Source organism: Sinocyclocheilus grahami, unplaced genomic scaffold (assembly GCF_001515645.1).
Source record: "Sinocyclocheilus grahami isolate Dianchi unplaced genomic scaffold, SAMN03320097.WGS_v1.1 scaffold811.1, whole genome shotgun sequence".
In the NCBI taxonomy this organism is placed as follows: domain Eukaryota; kingdom Metazoa; phylum Chordata; class Actinopteri; order Cypriniformes; family Cyprinidae; genus Sinocyclocheilus; species Sinocyclocheilus grahami.
Window position 1 is genome coordinate 267,036 of NW_015505990.1, and position 21,004 is coordinate 288,039.

The 21,004-nt window shown below is 34.7% G+C and overlaps 1 protein-coding gene across 1 annotated transcript; it reads left to right on the plus strand.

Moving 5' to 3' along the window:
* Positions 1-912: 912 nt before the first annotated feature.
* On the plus strand, positions 913-20,480 carry asgr1c.1 (asialoglycoprotein receptor 1c, tandem duplicate 1). The gene is made up of 18 exons (XM_016246790.1): positions 913-979; positions 1,402-1,488; positions 1,903-1,998; positions 2,071-2,169; positions 2,576-2,680; positions 2,800-2,895; positions 10,388-10,495; positions 11,732-11,824; positions 11,919-12,008; positions 12,087-12,185; positions 12,384-12,476; positions 13,537-13,617; positions 13,709-13,807; positions 14,200-14,292; positions 17,969-18,028; positions 18,735-18,889; positions 18,970-19,079; positions 20,250-20,480. The coding sequence occupies exons 1-18, from the start codon at positions 913-915 to the stop codon at positions 20,395-20,397; spliced, it is 1,779 nt and encodes a 592-aa protein (XP_016102276.1). The 3' UTR covers positions 20,398-20,480.
* The last annotated feature ends 524 nt before the right edge of the window (positions 20,481-21,004 follow it).

Genomic DNA, 21,004 nt, shown 5'->3' on the forward strand with positions numbered 1-21,004 from the left:
AGTTCAATAAACAAAAACATGACGGTGTTTCGTTTCTGAATGAATCAACCTTTAAATGATTCGGTTCAATCGCAATGACTCTAACAGTGACTTGCTGCCATCTACTGGTGGTTTAAATTTCACATTTATATTTTTTCAATAATTTCAAATGTCAGTATTCAACGTTTTTTGTTTACAATATCAAAACATTATCTATGCATTTGTAACTGCAGGTTAAAGCATCCCATGTCCCTCTGAGCTGCACTAAACAGTGTGACATCCAAATGTCACTTCAGATGCAACTTGTTTCCTCTGCATTGTAAAGATTAATTTAGTTGATAATTATACCATTTGTTTGGTAACAGCCCAAATGTCTCATTATTCTAATGGACAAATTATATGCAATAATTTGACTCAAAATAATTAGGCACACTTTAAGAAAAAATGGCTTTATAAATGTAAAAATGTTAAGCAACAATTCTACCCCCATAGGCCTGAGACTTTTACACAGTAGTGTGTATATATATATATATATCAGATTGACAAACTAGATCCATGGAATGGGGCACATTTTGGGGGGAATTTTATTTTTATTTAATATTATGTTGTTTTTTTGTAATTAACAAATCATCTTTAGCTAATGCATGATGTTAAGTAGACCTAACCATCATTTTACCTCGCATGAAGAAAACGGAATAAAAAAGATAAACATTTTTATAGACATTTTCCTATCAGTGTCTCAGTAACAGAATACGTAGAATCCTCCCAGTTCCCTAAATATCAGAATGTGGAAGTGAATGTACCTTTCGTTTAATTTAAGGAACATGATTGCATAATGGATTATTATATAAGGGAGGTGTTCTTTCGATTTTTCATTGAAAGAAGCAAGTGACTGCTTATTTTACTACCATTTCACGGTCTCAGAAAAGGGCAATGGATTGCTCTGAAGAATACATTAAAATGGAGATGGAATGTGAACCAAAGAAATCATTTCGGAGAGGTTTGAAAGATTTATAAAATCACATTCTATTTGATACAGAAAGAAACTCTTTGAGAAATAGAGAAACTAACTTGAATCTTAAGGCATTAAACTAATTTGACTTTTACAGTTTAAGTCCTGCAATTACATTTTTTAATGTCTTGACACCTTTTTTTAATTATCACTACAAAAGCAACTTTTATATCTGGAATGTAATTAAAATCGAGAATGCCATTTAGCAACATTTTTCTTCCCTCAGCTTCAGTTATTGATCACATTCATGTGCTTATTAATGTTTTGTGCTGATACATGTATCATTAGTACTTTTGCTTATACACAGTGCTTGTAATATTACTCTAAACTCTTTTAAAGTATTAAAGTCTAAAGGAGGAGAAGAAATGAACAACATAAAGGAACCAAGGGTATGTTTTTGTTCTCTGCAGGTCTTCCATGCAGGAGACAAACTGGCATCCTTGTGCTCCTGGGAACAGTCTGCATGATTATTTTCATGGTCTTGACTTCTGTCATCTGTGAGTGGATTAAAATATTATTTTTTATTATTATAATAAGAAACTTTTATATTTATGTTTTGTGCTATAAAACATTTTCACCATTTTTCATAGTTGTCCAGTAGTATCACCAATTAATTTTTTTAAATATTACAAATATTAAATATATTCTCTCTATTAATATGATATTATAAAGCTGTTTAATCATACAAAAAAAATATTGTTTTCTTTTAAAATAGATTTAGAGTGTTACAGTGTTCTATAAACTGCTCAGTTAACTAATTAACCAGTAACTGTGATATGAATCGTGTTCTTAGCTATGAACCGAGTTTACATAACCTCCAATGAAAATCAGAGATTTGCATTACCACATGAAGAAAAGCTGGAAAATGTGACAGTTTGTTTGCTTGTCTATCTGTTTACTTTGGTTCAAAGATTCCCATCAAGAACGAAAGTTCTCAACACTGGAGAGTTGGATGAAAAGCCATACTTCTGATCTAACCTCGGTCAAATCTGATATTCAGAACACAGGTGAGAACTTCATCATCATTGTCACAGATCAGTTTTGCTGACGGACTTTTAATGAGCAACTGCTTTTGATAGGAGGTGATCTAGAAAAGAAGGCTGCTGAGCTGCAGAACTTAGTGTTCAGCCTGAGTTCATATTTCAACACGTCTGGATCAAGTAACCCAGAGACCAGAGGTTGGTGTCTTGCCTTGTTTTATTTTGTGACAGATCGCAAGACCATTTCATTGAATTAAAAACAATTATTTGCATGCAAGTATAATATAATAATTCATGATTTTTTTTTTTTTTTGTAATATTTTGATCATAATTTAATCATAAAGTTTCAACATAACACTTTTCAAATGTCCTCCATGAAAAATGTCACATTTCTAATGCTTGTTTGGGGGGTAATATTTAATGCAATGAATTTTTGTATGATTCAAGTTTCTGACTCTGATAGAAAAGTCAATCTCAACAGAGCTTGATGGCTAACTATCCCTTTCCTCTCTGACTTCTGACGCTGAAAATAGTCTAAGATATGATATGTGCATAAAAAACGTTGATTGTTTTCTTATTATCTGTCTCTTTGACTTTGACTAAGAAATGCAAATAAAGAAGTTGTCTAATATTGAGACCCTGATGACCGCTCTTGGCTCGTCACTGAGTTCACTCGCATCCAAACAAGAAGAAAACCTACAAAAGCTGGGTGAGCACTGGACGTACTTTTCAGCTTTGAATCCTCAAACATAAAACAACATTTCAAGGGTTTGAAGCGGTTTATTAATTGGCCTGATGATGAAACATTCTCTCTTTTTTCTCCTACAGAGCGCCAGCAGGATGTGTCACACACTGAAGTCAAGAGTTTGATGGACAGTTTGAGTTCTGCACTATCGGCTCTCAGGAATAAACTGACAGAAGACAGTTTGATAACATCTATTGTTTCTCTACAGTCTATTCCACGCACACAACGGCTCTTGAGTAAGACCTAAAATGATATTAATTCAAATGAACAGAAATATTCATTTAAAATCCAAATGTTGCTAAACATTTCCTTTAAAAATTGTAAATATTCTACAGAATTACGTTTTTCCTAAATTAGAGGAAATCATGCTGATATATTGTTTTTTTCTTCAACTGAAGTGGGCATGTCAAGCTCACTGTCGGACCTGAAGCATTCAGTAGGGTTACTGAGATCATCTCTTCAAACTCTTTCTTATAAACTATCATTTACAAGTGAGTAAATTCTAAACCCAAATATAAGCGGCTTCTGTTTTAATGCAGAATAACCACTGTTATTTCACCTGGAGAGTTCATAATGAAGGTGCACCAGGCAGCGCAACAAGAATGATAGCTTCAGTTACAGTATTTGATGATGGTCAATATAAATGAGGAGAAGCATTGTGGGGGGAAAGAAATATTCAGCACTATCTGGGTATAGGATTAAATTGAAAAAAAATGTGTGTAGAAATAAAAAAAATAGGTCTGAGGGTGGGCAAAAAAATACTTAAAATCATACAACATCAGTACAGTAAAATAAGAATTTATGAAACCACCTCATAGAGAAAACTAGTCCTGTCCAAATAGGATTTATAGGAGAGGTTCACCAAAATGAAAATTCAGTTGATTTCAATTAATTGTTCAATTAGTCATGTCCTCTTTAAATTTTTTGGTATCACTTTACAATAAGGTTCATTAGTTAACAACACCACTATGCACTCTTTGTTTCTCTCGCTTACATAGACTTACTTACACCAGGATGTACTGAATCTGATTGGATCCCGTTCAGAAACAGCTGTTACCTGTTCTCACATGACACAATGAACTGGACCAAAGCAAAGGATTACTGTGAAGAGAAGGGTGCGTTACTCCTAAAAATAGAAGCTGGCTCTGAGAAGGAGTGGGTGCGTAACAGACACAAGCACACACTTTTCCCTTAAAACCTTCCATTCAGTCTTTCAGAGATTCTTCAACAACTTTTATCTCCCTTTCTAGCAATTTGTTACCAATTTTGCCAAACCACATGACTACTGGGTGGGTCTAACGGACCAGAACACAGGCCAGTGGAGATGGGCAGATGACACTCCTTACACCATGAATAGAGAGTGAGTTGAATATAGAGAGAACTGGATATTTCGGTTCTGGATAATTGAGTCTGATTATTGAGAACTCACATTCATGACCAAATATAAACAGATCGACATGATCCATGATCCTATACTAAGTGTTTACTATTTATTATCTAGATTTTAGTGGCCCGCCATAGTCTAATCTGTCCCACCACAGTTTCATAATGAACCAAAAATATTTTAAGAAGCCGATCAGTATAGGGGATGATTAGGAGGCCATGATGATGGACAGAGGCCAATGTGAGAATTTGGCCAGGATGCAGAATCCTGAATATCTTTGTCGTAGCATCCTTTCAGGGTTTAAATGTGGCATATCATGAAAATCTGACTTTTCCAGGTTTTAAGTGCTATAATCAGGTCCCCGGTGCATCTACCAACCAAGGAAACGTGAAAAAGATGAACCCAGTAACTTTGTTTTGGTAAGCCTTTTCTGTAAGCGTCTGAGAAAACCAGCGCGTCTGATTTCGTCTGATTAGTCCAGGGGTCACCAGACTCGGTCCTGGAGGGCCGGTGTTCTGCAGAGTTTAGCTCCAACCCTAATTAAACACACCTGAACCAGCTGAACCAGCTAATCAAGCTCTTACTAGGTATACAGGCAGGTGTGTTGAGGCAAGTTGGAGCTAAACTCTGCTGGACTCTGGCCCTCCAGGATCAAGTTTGGTGACCCCGGATTAGTCACTTACCCTCATGTCGTTCCAAACCCGTAAAAGCTTCCTTCGTCTTCGGAACACAATTTAAGATATTTTGGATGAAAACCGGAAGGCTTGTGACTGTCCCATTGACTGCCAAGTAACTTACACTGTCAAGGTCCAGAAAAGTATCAAAGACATCGTCAGAATAGTCCATCTGCCATCAGTGGTTCAACCGTAACGTTATGAAGCGACGAGAATACTTTTTGTACGCGAAAAAAACAAAAATAACGATTATTCTCCAAAATGGTGCTACGGTGATGCAGAGAGACAAATTGTTGAGATGAAAAGAGACAAATTGTTGAATAAAGTCGTTATTTTTGTTTTCTTCGCGTACAAAAAGTATTCTTGTTGCTTCATAACGTTACGGTTGAACCACTGATGGCAGATGGACTATTCTGACGATGTCTTTCATACTTTTCTGGATCTTGACAGTGTAAGTTACTTGGCAGTCAATGGGACAGTCACAAGCCTCCCGGTTTTCATCCAAAATATCTTAAATTGTGTTCCGAAGACGAACAAAGCTTTTACGGGTTTGGAACTACATGGGGGTAAGTGACTAATGACAAAATTGTCATTTTGGGGTGGAGTATCCCTTTAAAATGACAATGATATTTTTTTCTCGATTATTTCTGGGGCAATATATCACCCAACAAAAAGTAGTTATCGTGACAGGCCTACTGCAAGCAAAACAATATACTTATGAAATACTCATTTTTAATTTAAATTGCATTTGTTTTACAATACATAGCCTACTACTTGTCTAAGGTATAATAATAATAGTAATAATAATAATAATAATATAAAAGTATAATTATTAAGGTCAAAGTCCATTTATTTATATAGCACATTTAAAAACAACTAGTGTCTGCCAAAGTTCTGTACATAAACAAATAAACACATTAAAATATTATTATATTTTATTTGTTTGCCTTCTTAAAACAACAGTGTGAATGTAATGTAGACTGACACACTTTATCACAACTAAAAAGAGGTTTCAGTCAAGGTAAAAGTCAATGCAAAGAATTTTCACACTGAACATTTGTTTGATGCTCTTTTTTTTTTTTTTTTTGAAAGTGCACCGGATTGATGCTCTTAACTTTAAAATCTACAACATTTTCTTGACAGGGGTCCTCCCACCATAGTCTCGCAGAATCCTGTGGGAAACACTGCTAGCATAATAAACAAACTATAAATGAATATGCAACAGATTTAATTTTTTATTTTTGCAGACACTGGAGCCCTGGGCAGCCGGATGACTGGACCGAACACGACCTGGGTGAAGGAGGAGAGGACTGTGGGCAAATTGCATATGATGGGATGCTTAATGATGCCCACTGCTCTACCAAAATGAAGTATATATGTGAAATGCAAAACTGAATAAAGTTCAGAATTTTTGATTCGCAAAAATTCTGAAAGCGCAGTGTAAATAGGCTTTGTTTTTGCTGTATTTGATTTTCGATGGTGTGTGAACTGTGTAAATTACAAATCACATTAATGATGTGTTTATCAGTGTTGTGGTGTAGTTACTAATATGACTAAATTAATATCTCATTCTACCAAATTAGCCTTTCTCGTTTAAACAGTAAACCAACAGTAAACAAATCAACAAGAATCCCACTGATAAACTAATAAAATAACTTGTCTTCCTGTCAGGCTCAGAATGAAGTCCTGAATATTGAGTCCTGAACATCTTTCTTTTTTTTCTTTTTTTTTTAAATAGTTTAATATTTTTAGTTATTATAAATATATTTAGTTATTTCAAAACCTATTTTTAAAAATACTTGTTTGACTATATTTTCCGCGCGTGATGGGGAAATAAAAAGCTGATGCTGCACTTAATGGCTCACATGTGCAGTGAACTTTTTATCCTACTCTGTTTCTTTGTTTGTCTGTAATGGACATCTGACGTTTCTCACTCCGTCCTATATCCCACTGATAAGATATATTCACATAGCAACGTTTTTAGTTTTGCTTTATTCTAAGGTATCAAAATGTTCTCTGCCATTCATAAATGTTGCCTAGGATGTGGTACATGACTCAGGTATTTTATCCCGGTAACAACAGCAACATTTATTCATCTAATTAAACATTGTAATGTGCGACAAGAAATACAGACCACTCAATGACTAATTGATTATGTGTGCGCATGCGCAGTAGCCTCATATGCTCACGCTGCACACGCTTTAAAATAAACAAACTATTTTAATCAAAAACAGAGATCTTTCTGTGCTAAAATGTTGATTTTGACATTTGACAAATTCCAGAAAATAACTTAATAAAACAGTGTAGGCTACATAGATGTAATAGCTAGGACAAATACAACCATACGGCAAAAAACATGTATTATTTACCAGTATATTTCTTGGCATTTGTTTTTTATATATAATTAAAAAAATATATTTTGTCCTCCAAATATTTCAGTCTAATAAATAAATTCACATAGGTCACCGTCACGATCTCCAGTTGAGGTGTCCATGAGCTCCTCTAGATGGCACTCCATCTCAGACTTTTCCTTGACCTGGATATAGTTGTTTGCTGGTGTTCGAACTTGCCTGTTTTGACCAAGATCTGTTTTAAAGGGGTCATATGATGCTATTTTAAAGATCATTATTTTGTGTATTTGGTGTAACAGAATATGCTGACATGCTTTAATGTTCAAAAAACATTATTTTTCAAATACTGTACATTATTGTAGGTCCTCTATGCCCCGCCTCTCTCAAACACATCATTTTCAACAAAGCCCCCTCCTTTGACAAGCGCAGTCTGCTCTGATTGGCCAGCTGACCCAGTGTATTGTGATTGGCCGAACACCACAAGCACGCATCGGAAATGTAACGACCCTTATCATAATCACGAACTTCAGCTTTCAAAGTAAATATCAAGACAGTTAATAATGTGGTTAGTTTTACCATCAGTTCAAGCCCGAAAGGGCAACAGAGTCGCGTGACAGACACAGTGATGATGCAGTACACAAGCCGCGGTTAAGACAGCTGACGTGCTATGATTTCTGACAGACAGTTCTCTCTCCTGTGATGTGACCCTGTTCCCCTCACACACACACACACACGACGCTTTACTCTGCGCTGCGCAAAACTCCGCATTTGAACAGTCAATAGCACATACTTAAACTAATAACAAAACATTCTTACAGGCGCTGATTCAGAAGCGCCAGATTGTCATAGCAAAGTCAGAATTTACCCTTTTTTTTTTTAGAAATAGCCTTTGTGCACAGCCAGCCTTGTACTCTTCTAGGTTCAAAAAACTGTCGTCCATAAAATGCGTTGCACAAATTCGAACATCTGGGTTGTGCTGTTCTGTTGTAAATAAATCTCAACCAATGATTCCTAATTGCATCTACTTCCGGAAGGCCAAATAAAGTGCTTTTGCGTCTCCCTGACATGCTGCTTCAACACTAACTGCGGTTACTGAAACCACGCCTTCTTTCTTTGCGTGCACATTTGGGCGGCATTATGCTAATATTTCCACATAGTGACGTAGACATGTGGGGGCGTGTTAGAACGAGGCGTTTTAGGGGGGCGTGGCTGACTCTTAACTTTGATAAAGAATATCTCTTTGGATTTGAGACTTTAGTCTTTGCAACTTTACAGATCTTCTTTATGCACCAAGAGCTTGTAACACTCCAAAGAGAAAGGAAAACTTGAAATCGCATCATATGACCCCTTTAATAAAGCTTGCATTTGGATCTACAACTCCATTGTCACGCCCGTCCGTTACAGTCACATTTTTAAATTGTATTAGTCTATAACACATGAGAACATATAACACATTTTGATAAAAAAAAATCAGCAAGGAACATACTTTATGTAAAACTAAATAAATAAAATAATAATTAAGTCATTATAAAGCTTTTGTAAGAAAAAGTGAAGACGTCGAAGATCTTGATGAAGAATAACTTTTATTACAGGATAGTAGTGACAAAAGTACATGTAGTACCTTGGGTTCAACGGAGTCAGACTGAACCTCGAACATCCTAAGCTCAATCATTTTATACAGTATTACGTTTATCTTCCCTCTCAACATGTAAATTAAGTTTTGTTTTAAATGTAAATTGCGGATGACAATGAAAGTGATAACCTTCCGTTCCGAAATAGTTACAGTTATTAAGAAACTTTATTTATATTTGAATGTAAATGAACTACTGATCTGAACATAATGCTAATTAATGACTAATGTAATGTAAAGTCAATTTTATTTGTATACTCATCAAGCAGGCACGTATTTAATTAAATTTCCTTATGTCAAACATTATATATTTGCAATAATAGTCATGTTAATAAACATTCCTGATCATATTGCATATGAGTATATTACTTTAAAGGCTGATGCAAATTTGGCACAAATGTCACATTTTCTAGTGAAAGAATTGTACATTTCTCGTGGTGTGCATGTTGTTTTTTGCAGATCGTTGTAGCAGACAAACTGGCATCCTCCTAACTCTAGGAGTTTGCATGATTGTTTTCATGACCATGATTTTCGTCATCTGTGAGTGGATTAAACAACATACAATCTTTATGTGTCATGCTATAAACATTTCAGAAAGTGAGCTGTAATGCAAAAAAAAGGAAACTGGAAACTGTAATTGAAAAAAGTATTTGCAGAGTATTTATACATAACGGTAATGGTATGCTGGTATACATACTGCCTTTATATTAAGCTGATTAGACAAAATCTTTGTTTTCACTCACAGTTTCGCATCAACAAAGAAAATTCTCGATGCTGGAGAGCTGGATGAACAGTCAGAGTTTAAATCTAACTTCAGTCAAACCTGATCTTCAGAACACAGGTGAGAACTTAAAACAATACTTCACACAAAAATGATAATTAGCTGAAAACATACTCATCCTCAGGTCATCCAAGATGCAGATTTAAGAAATGCAGCATTGCATCACTTGCTCAGCAATGGGTCCTCTGCAGTGAATGGGTGCCGTCAGAATGAGAGTCCAAACAAGTGATGTAATGCTAAATTTCTCCAAATCTGTTCAGAAACAAACTCATCTACATCTTTCATTTTTGGGTGAAGTATTCCTTAGATCCCTTTTTTTCTAAGCACTACATACTCATATTGAGCATGCATATCTTCAGATCAAGCAATGACTAGTGATTAGTTTCTTGTCTTTGCCCATTTGTGCTCCATAACTTCAGAAAAAAAAAATTATATTAATGTCTCTATCACTTTATACAACATAAGAAGTGCAAGAAAAGTCCAATATTGAGACCTTGATGATCAATCTTGCCTCTTCATTGAGTTCAATCTTTTTTGTAGGAAAACCTATAAAAGCTGGGTGATTATGTACCTTTAAATCTTCCAAAACCAACACATGAATATGAGCTGTCTAAATAAATCATTTCTTCACAGAGCGTCAGGATGTGTTATACACTGAAGTGAAGAGTTTGATGCTCGGTTTGAGTTCTGCGGTATCAGCGCTGACATCCAAACTAAATGATGCAGGTCTGCAAATCTTTTCATTTCAAGGAAATGAGACAACCACAAGAAATCATTTTAAGAGCAATCTCTTTGAACATATATATTCTTCATTGTTTATCAGTCTAATATGATTTTTTATCCCTTCACAGTTGGCAAGCAGGACCAGAAACAGACTGAAACAAAAAAATTATTAGATAGTTTGAGCTCATCTGTTACTTCTCTACAGTCTGATCAACAAAAGAAGCAGCGTGACTTTGGTAAAACAGAAACTTAAAATGAATATACATTTTCTATTATTATTTTTTATTATTATTATTTCTGCACCCAGGAAACTTAAGGAAAGTAATAAGTCATAAAAATATCTAAAGTGAACATATCATTCATCTGGAAGCATGTGAGCTCAGAAAGCTAAATCCTAAATTGGGCCGCATTCAAATCTCAGCATTATTGTCTTATTAGAGACATGTGTGATTATAATTCCAAGGAATTTCAATTTCAAGGAATGATAAAAATGTGAAAAATATTAATATTTAATTTCAGAGAAGTAAGTGCAAAAAGTATAAAGGGAATTTGGTAATTAAAATTTTGTACATTACTTAATTACATGAATTAACAATGAACAATACTTCAAAAGCATTTATTAATCTTGGCAAATATCAATATATATGACCCTGGACCACAAAACCAGTCATAATGTCGAATTTGAGATTTATACATAATCTGAAAGCTGAATAAATAAGCTCTCCATTGATGTATGGTTTGTTAGGATAGGACAATATTTGGTCGAGATGCAACTATTTGAAAATCTGGAATCTGAGGGTGCAAAAAAATCAAAATATTGAGAAAATCATCTTTAAAGTTGTCCAAATGAAGTTCTTAGTGATGCATATTACTAATCAAAAATTAAGTTTTGATATATTTATGGTAGGAAATTTACAAAATATCTTTATGGAACATAACAAAAGATCTTTACTTAATGTCCTAATGATTTTTGGCATAAAAGAAAAATCGATAATTTTGACCCATACAATGTATTTTTAGCTATTGCTACAAACATACCCCAGCGACTTAACACTGCTTTTGTGCTCCAGGGTCACATTTACTAATGCATCTTTAAGATCTGTTAACATTAATTAGTGCACTGTGAACTAATATTAATATGAACACACACACATATATACAGTGGGTACGGAAAGTATTCAGACCCCCTTAAATGTTTCACTCTTTGTTATATTGCAGCCATTTGCTAAAATCATTTAAGTTAATTATTTCATGTTGGTTAATGCAATAACTAATGTGAAAAAATGAGACCTTATTGTAAAGTTTTAGGAATACAGTATCCAAAATAGTTATGAGGAGATGTTGATTATACATGTTTTATGTATGTTATATATGTCTTTTTTCCATATTTTCTCATTTATCAAGCCTTTATTGCTCTGCACACAGTGATCTTATTAATATACCATATTTATGGCTTTTGTCTCGTGTTAAAGAGTCTCTGTCGAGCTCACTGAGGGACCTGAAGAGTTCAGTTTCAGATCTTACTACTTCTGTCGCATCTATTTCTTCTCGACTATCCATCAGCAGTGAGTAAAACCTTACATTACACGTGCAATACAGCACTCGATTCAATAACAGTCCAGTAAATGCAACATCTTCCCACAAACTTCATGTTCACAGAGCAGGATGTGTCGCAAAGTGACATAAAGAGTTTGATGAACAGTTTGAGTTCTGCAGTGTCAGCACTGACGGCGCAGCTGAATGATGCAGGTGTGGAAATCTTTCAATAACATCACATAAATATTATTATCTGTGGATTTTTAAACTGCAGTCCTTTTTCCCTCCCAGTTAACAAGAAGGACCAGAAACAGAGTGAAACAGAAAGATCACTGGACAGTTTGAAGGCATCTATAGAGTCTGATCAACAAAACAAACAACGTGACTTCGGTAAAAGCATTATTATAAGCTATTGAGATAGAAGCATTAATACATAGAAATCTGCACAGAATAATAGAATGTCATATAATAATTGTATTATGCACTTCTATAATTGCTCCTAATGAAAAGAAAAATCACTATAAACTCCTATGCGCACAGTGACCTTGCTGATACTGTCTAATTTACGGTTTTTGTCTCATGTTGAAGAGTCTCTGTCGAGCTCACTGAGGGACCTGAAGAGTTCAGATTCAAATCTCACTTCTTCTGTCGCATCTATTTCTTCTCAGCTATCAGTCAACAGTGAGTAAACCTTACATTATATGCGCAATACAGCACTCGATTCCATAACTCTACAATCAGGGTGTGAATTTTAGAGTGAGGTGGTTCGAACCCCTCCAAAGGACATCAAAGTGAAAGTATTTAGTCAATATTTTTCATAAGACATGCTTCAAGTTATGTTTGAATGAAACAAGTCTTAAAGGAATAGTTCACCCAAAAATGAAAATTTGCTGAACATTTACTCACCCTCAGGTCATCCAAGATTAGGATGCGTTTGTTTCTTCATCAGATTTGTAGAAATGTAGCATTGCATCAGTGTCTCAGCAATGGATGCTCTGCAGTGAATGGGTGCCGTCAGAATGAGAGTCCAAACAGCTGATAAAAACATCACAATAATCCACAAGTAATCCATACCTCTCCAGTCCATCACTTAACACCTTCTGAAGTGAAAAGCTGCGTGTTTATAAGAAAGAAATCCATCAAGATGTCTTTGACTTTAAACTGTCGCTTTTAGTCAACATACGAGTCCTCTATCTATAATATTGCTTTCTATCCAGAAATATGCACAGATCAAGCACCGTTTACAAGCCAAAACAGCTCTAAACAAATCTGTGGATGACTTTTGATGTGAGAGACAACAGAGGATGTTCACTGTTTCACCGGAGGAAACGCTATTATGGATTATGGACTCATATTTTAGCCAGAAACTATAGTTTAAAGCTAAAAATGCCTTAATGATAGATTTGTTTCTCTCAAACGTGCAGCTTTTGTCTTCTCCAGATGTTAACTGATTGGTGTGGATTACTTGTGGATTATTGTGATGTTTTTATCAGCTGTTTGGACTCTCATTCTGACGGCACCCATTCACTGCAAAGTATCCATTGGCGAGCAAGTGATGCAATGCTACATTTCTCCAAATCTGTTCTGATGAAGAAACAAACTCATTAGATGGCCTGAGGGTCATTTACAGCAAATTTTTGGGTGAACTATCCCTTTAAAAAGAGTCATGGTAATAGCATTATACAATCTACTACATCCAACATCTAAATGCAACATCTGTCCACACACTTCTTTTCCACAGTGCAACAGCAGGATGTGAAAAGCTCGATGAACAGTTTTAATTTTACAGTATCAGCACTGACATCTACACTAAATGATGCAGGTGTGGAAATATTTTCATATTTTCACATTGTTCATATTATCTGTGTTTTGAAGGACATCATTTGTTTAACTGCATCCTTTTTTTCTCCCAGTTAAAAAGCAGGAACAGAAACAGACGGAAACAGAAAGATCACTGGCCAGTTTGAAGTCGTCTGTACAGTCTGATCAACAAAACAAACAGCGTGACTTGGGTGAGACAGAAACATAAAATCATACGGCTAATATTTACAATGAAGCATGAATACATAAATGTTTGTGTTAGACTTGCATAATATAATTCAATAACAGTTTACAATAAGGTCCCATTAGTTATTGTTCGTTAATGCATTAGTCATTTAGTTAACATGAGTTCATAAAAATATATATTTTCATTTGTTAGTTCGTGTTAGCTCTGGTTCCTTAAATAATATTAAAATATACAACTTTTGATATTAATAATGCATTAGTAAATGTTGACATTAACATTAAGATGAATACATGCTTTATGCATTTTTTATTGTTAGTTCATGTTAACTAGTATTAACTGCATTGCCTACAAGCCTGTCTCATAAATCACATTTAGGGCTTTTGTCTTGTGTTACAGAGTCTCTGAAGAGCTCATTGAGTGACCTGAAGAGTTCAGTGTCAGATCTCACTTCTTCTGTCGCATCTATTTCCTCAAAACAACAAACCTCTGGTGAGTACAAACCATAGAAACTAACTAGAGGAGAAAACGGGAACCAAGGAAACATACATAGGAAACAAAACCAAAACAGGCCATTATCCCGACATGCACTCACTATTTCAATATTATTGCAGTTGAATCTATTGAATACGGTATGTCTTTAAATTCATTATTAGTTGAATATAAAGACATGATTATATATATATATATATATATATATATATATATATATATATATATATTACTGTCAGAGTGCAGATATTTTAGAGTTAAAGCAGCACTATGTAACTTTTTCTGTGTTCAAAATTTGCAAAATGTATATAATGAGCGAGTACATCATGAATTCATCTTCCAAACCACGTTTTTGTCTTATTCCGAATCACTACGGTACACTTATAATAAGTACTTATATTTGGACTATTGTAGTAGGGCTGCCACTAACGACTATTTTTATTTCGATTAATCTATCGACTAATTTATCGATTAATCGAAGCGATTAATTTCCCACATAATTTTATATTAATTTCATAATTAATTTTAATTTTCCTTTCTCTTTGAAGTGTTACAACAGGGGTGCCCAAACTCGGTCCTGGAGGACTGGTGTCCTGCAGAGTTTAGCTCCAACTTGCCTCAACACACCTGCCTTTAAGTTTCTAGTATGCCTAGTAAGAGCTTGATTAGTTGGTTCAGGTGTGTCTAATTGGGGCTGGAGCTAAACTCTTCAGGACACCGGCCCTCCAGGACCGAGTTTGGGCACCCCTGTGTTACAAGCTCTTGGTGCATAAAGAAGATCTGTAAAGTTGCAAAGACTAAAATCTCTAATCCAAAGAGATATTCTTTATAAAAGTTAAGAGTCAACCACGCCTACCTAAAACGCCTCGTTCTAACACGCCCCCACATACCTACCTCACTATGTGGAAATATTAGCATAATGCCGCCCAAAAGAGCAGACTGCGCTTGTCAAAGGAGGGGGCTTTGTAGAAAACGATACGTTTGAGAGAGGCGGGGCATAGAGGACCTACAATAATGTACAGTGTTTGAAAAATAATGTGTTTTTGAACATTAAAGCATGTCAACATATTCTGTTACACCAAATACACCAAATAATTATCTTTAAAATAGCATCATATGACCCCTTTATGAATATTTTATTAAACTATATTTTATTAAACCAAATGAAATCTAAATTTCTATGAAATCCTCTTTTTAAAGCAAAAGTAAAGTGCAACATAGAGTGCAAGAAGCAAGTGTCCATCTCACAGTCCAAATCACTGAAATCAAAGTTCAGTATTATAGTGTAAGAATGACGAAGCGATTAATTTCCCACATAATTTTATATTAATTTCATAATTAATTTTAATTTTCCTTTCTCTTTGAAGTGTTACAACAGGGGTGCCCAAACTCGGTCCTGGAGGACTGGTGTCCTGCAGAGTTTAGCTCCAACTTGCCTCAACACACCTGCCTTTAAGTTTCTAGTATGCCTAGTAAGAGCTTGATTAGTTGGTTCAGGTGTGTCTAATTGGGGCTGGAGCTAAACTCTTCAGGACACCGGCCCTCCAGGACCGAGTTTGGGCACCCCTGTGTTACAAGCTCTTGGTGCATAAAGAAGATCTGTAAAGTTGCAAAGACTAAAATCTCTAATCCAAAGAGATATTCTTTATAAAAGTTAAGAGTCAACCACGCCTACCTAAAACGCCTCGTTCTAACACGCCCCCACATACCTACCTCACTATGTGGAAATATTAGCATAATGCCGCCCAAAAGAGCAGACTGCGCTTGTCAAAGGAGGGGGCTTTGTAGAAAACGATACGTTTGAGAGAGGCGGGGCATAGAGGACCTACAATAATGTACAGTGTTTGAAAAATAATGTGTTTTTGAACATTAAAGCATGTCAACATATTCTGTTACACCAAATACACCAAATAATTATCTTTAAAATAGCATCATATGACCCCTTTATGAATATTTTATTAAACTATATTTTATTAAACCAAATGAAATCTAAATTTCTATGAAATCCTCTTTTTAAAGCAAAAGTAAAGTGCAACATAGAGTGCAAGAAGCAAGTGTCCATCTCACAGTCCAAATCACTGAAATCAAAGTTCAGTATTATAGTGTAAGAATGACAACATATCCTCTTGTTCTAGTCTACTAATAATAAAATTATAATCAAAAAACACTTTTAAAAGGAGTATTTACCAGAATTTATTTAGGAGAAAAACGTAAATGTGCAGTATTTCTGACAAAAAAAAAATATATTTTTTTTTTTAATAAAATCAATTAATTGGAGATGCTTTTGATTATTACAATTTAATGGAACCATTCAAATGGAATCCAGAAAATAATGGAAAACAGAATTTGGTAAAGATAAAACTGTAAAACTAAATTAATTAGACAGGCTTTTTTATTAATACAATTTAATTTAACCATTAAAACAGAGTATAGAAAAATGAAAATGGAAAAAAAATGAATTTGGAAATAAAACGGATTTCATAGGGCCCTATAATTATAATTATTTTTTGTGGTAATAAAATAGATTTAAGTGAACAAAAGCCTTTAAAATGACTTAAAATACATATATAATAGCAATTAGGCAATGATAATTAGTTCAAATAAAGTATCAAAAGCAAAAAATCATATGGTTTTGTTGATCAAAACTGTTAAAATAGATAATGTATTATAAACAATAGAGCTAATGTACATCACGCATGACAACAAAGGCCTGCAGGGGGCGCCAACGGCCTGACGATTGTTTTTACACATTGCTGTGCGATCTAATCCTTGTTTAATATTGGCCAAGCACCATTTCATTCAAATGTCCACTTAATCTTTAATATTTGGCCATTTCTTTACGACAGAAATGCTATAGTCGCTGTAATTAAAAGAATATGTGGACACCAAAACGTGTAAACTCCGAGTGAGGGTTTGAGCTTTATTTTGAAACCGCAATGTATTCTCCTTAGTTTGCGTAGATTTATAAATGATTTACCTTACAAATCTGATGAAATGACGCACGTTGCGTTCCCAGATGAACATTATAATAAACCCAAACTCACAACAACATGCAGAGATGGAGTTTGAGTCGCTGCACACACACGTATGTAAATGATAACAGGTCCTGTGGAACTTCTGTGAACGGAGCCATGTACTTAACCTACACGCATGTAAATAATTAAAGCGCATATACTGTATTAGAACTGCATCGCATATAATTATTTAATTCAATCGTAGCGTTTGTGAATTCACAATTATGCTTAATATATCACGCAGCCTTGGGAAACAGTCTAATAATGTGTTTTATGGATTCTCGTCCGTGAAATGCGCCACTTCCAGTGTTTTGCCGGTTAGTCGACGTGAGCAAAATTAAGTCGAGGATTTAAAAAAATCGAATAGTCGAATAAAATCGACGAATCGCGACAGCCCTATATTGTAGCCTGGTCGGGTCGTCACCGCTGCGGAGTAACACACACCTGCGTGAATCGCCAGAGATATAAACTTAGAGAAGTAGCTCCGGCTGGAATGTTCTTCCGCGGGATGTGTGCAGTTCTGTTTATTAACCGCTAGAGCGCCAAAAGTTACATAGTGCTGCTTTAAGGCTGAAATGATTTTTTACATTGAATTAATTAGATTGAAATTGAATTCACAGGACGCTGTATGACTGATGTGTTTTCTTGTTGTGTTCAATCAGAGGAAAGAGTCATGAACGCTCTGAAGGAGCTGATAACTAATACGAGCGCCAAAAAAGCAGGTATTTAGCACTAATTGACATTACATGTGCTTTCACTTACTTTAACTAAAGTATAATCAAATTGACTGTCATTTATTTTTTTCCAGTTCGTTTAAATAATATTAAACTGACATAAAAAAAAATCTCATATAACTTAAAAAATAATGTTAAAATGATATTGATGAGTTAAAATAATGAAAAAGCATATGTTGCCGTGACTTATCAATCATTTTTTACAGTGTACATTCTCTCCTTTCTTTCGTACCTCTCACATTTGGCATGTTTTCTCTCTCTCCGACACAGGCGTCTCTGTGGTCAACTGTAAATGTGGCTGGATCTTGTACAACAGCAGCTGTTTCTTGTTCTCTAGTGATATTCAATCAGAGGAAAGCGTCATGAACGCTCTGAAGGAGCTGATAACTAATACGAGCGCCAAAAAAGCAGGTATTTAGCACTAATTGACATTACATGTGCTTTCACTTACTTTAACTAAAGTATAATCAAATTGGCTGTCATTTATTTTTTTCCAGTTCGTTTAAATAATATTAAACTGACATAAAAAAAAAATCTCATATAACTTAAAAAATAATGTTAAAATGATATTGATGAGTTAAAATAATGAAAAAGCATATGTTGCCGTGACTTATCAATCATTTTTTACAGTGTACATTCTCTCCTTTCTTTCGTACCTCTCACATTTGGCATGTTTTCTCTCTCTCCGACACAGGCGTCTCTGTGGTCAACTGTAAATGTGGCTGGATCTTGTACAACAGCAGCTGTTTCTTGTTCTCTAGTGATCAACTCAACTGGTCTGGGGCCCGAGATTACTGCAAAGCGCAGGGCGCGCTACTCCTGAAAATACAAGAGGCCGATGAGGAGTGGGTGTGTAATATTCACACACATAATATAATATTTGCTTTTCATATTTTTCCCTCTTTCTCATTTCTTATTCCCCCCCCTAGGCCTTTCTGAACAATCAAACCATACCCACAAGCTACTGGGTGGGTCTAACGGATCAGACCACAGGCCAGTGGAGATGGGCGGATGAAACTCCCTACATCATGAATAAAGAGTGAGCTGATTTATTATAAACGATCATGCGTGATTCACAACAACTCGCATATCTGAGCAAACATGCACTATAATAATTTACCTTTGAATAATATGCACTGGCTGTCAATGATAATGTTTTTAAAAGTCTCTCATGTTCACTGAGGCTGCATTTAATTGATCAAAAATACAGTAAAAACATTAATATTGTGACATTATTACAATAATAGCATACTATAAAATGTAATGTATTGCTGTGATCAAAGCTATATTTTCAGCATCATAACTTCAGTGTCACATGATCCTTCAGAAATCATTCTGATATGCTGATTTGAGATTGAGAAACAATTCTGATTATTATTATCAATGCTGAAAACAGCTGTGCTGCCCAATATTTTTTGTGAAAGCTGTTACAAAATTTTGGGGTAGCTTAAAAATAGATAATACTAATACTTTTATTCAGCAAGGATGCATTGAATTGTTCCGAATTTACAGTAATGTCATTTATAATGTTACAAAAGATCCTGTTTCAAATAAATGCTATTATTTTTTAACCTTTTATTAATCAAAGAATCATGAATAAAAATCAGCATATTAGAATGATTTCTGAAGGATCATGTGACACTGAAGACTGGAGGAATGATGCTGAAAATTCAGCTTTGATCACAGGAATAATATGCTTTACAAAATATTCAAACAGAAAACAGTTATTTGAAATAATAATATTTCACAATGTTGCTCTTTTTGACTGTATTTTTGATGGTGAGCATTATTCCAAACTTTTGACCACAAGCGTATTTATTCCTCCATGAGGTTATGTACAAATTTTGGCCTTAGGATGGCGCTACATTTACATGTTTATTCTATCCATAAATATGGCCTAATATAATGGTCACATAGTTTTCAATTTCCATTTCACAGGATGAGTTCTTTAATATTTGGCATTTGTGGTTGTTGTTTTTTTTCTTCTCAATTATTGCAGTTATTAATAGGAAAGAAAGCAGCTACATCAAGACAATGTATTTGTCGAGTAAATGCATCTTGCATTAAATAAATATTTCAGTTGTTTAAAATGTTGCTGGTAGTGTTGGGATTAAATGCATAACATAAACTGAACTTTAGATGGGATGCCAGAAAGGGGCTCTATATGAATGCAGATGTAATAGTGCAATATTTGTTGGCACTGTTTCAGACGCTGGAATCCTGGGCAGCCGGATGACTGGACACAACATAATATGGGAGAGGGAGGAGAGGACTGTGGGCAGATAACAGTTAGTGGGAAACTGAATGACAACCACTGCTCTGTCAAAATGAGATTTATATGCAGAGTGCAATTCTGAAACTCAACATGTCTGTGATGAAGTTTGGTCAAAATGACAAGGAAGATTAAATCTCTTTTAGAGTGGTTAGTTGCATCACACTGTGTAAGACCCTTCCAAACCTCTCTTGCCTTTTTCTTGTGTTTATTTTACATTTTTCATAGAAATAAAAATATTTCACAAGTAGTTGTCTGCTTTCTGTCTGTTCCTGAAAACCTACGGTCCACTGGAGATCGACTAATGCTGGCTGAAACTATTATTACTAATGTCACCAGTTCCTGATAAATTCCTTGTGGGAAAATAAAAAATATATATATTTTAGTATCATTAGTAATATAGTATTCATTTACATTTTAAATATGTTTTAGTTTTAGTTAAATTTTTTGCCAGCTTTACTGTTTTTAATATATAAAATATGAAAAAAAACAATACATCTATTTCGTTTTTATTATATTTAATTTTAGTTTTAGTCCTTTTAGTACTTCAACTTGAATTAGATTTTTTTTGAATGTTTTAATTACATTTAGCATTTATTTTATTTAAGTTAATGTGATAGATTTGGTTGGGGAAATTCATTATGTCAAATGCAGTAAACAGTATCAACATAAGCTTAATTCGTTTTTATTTT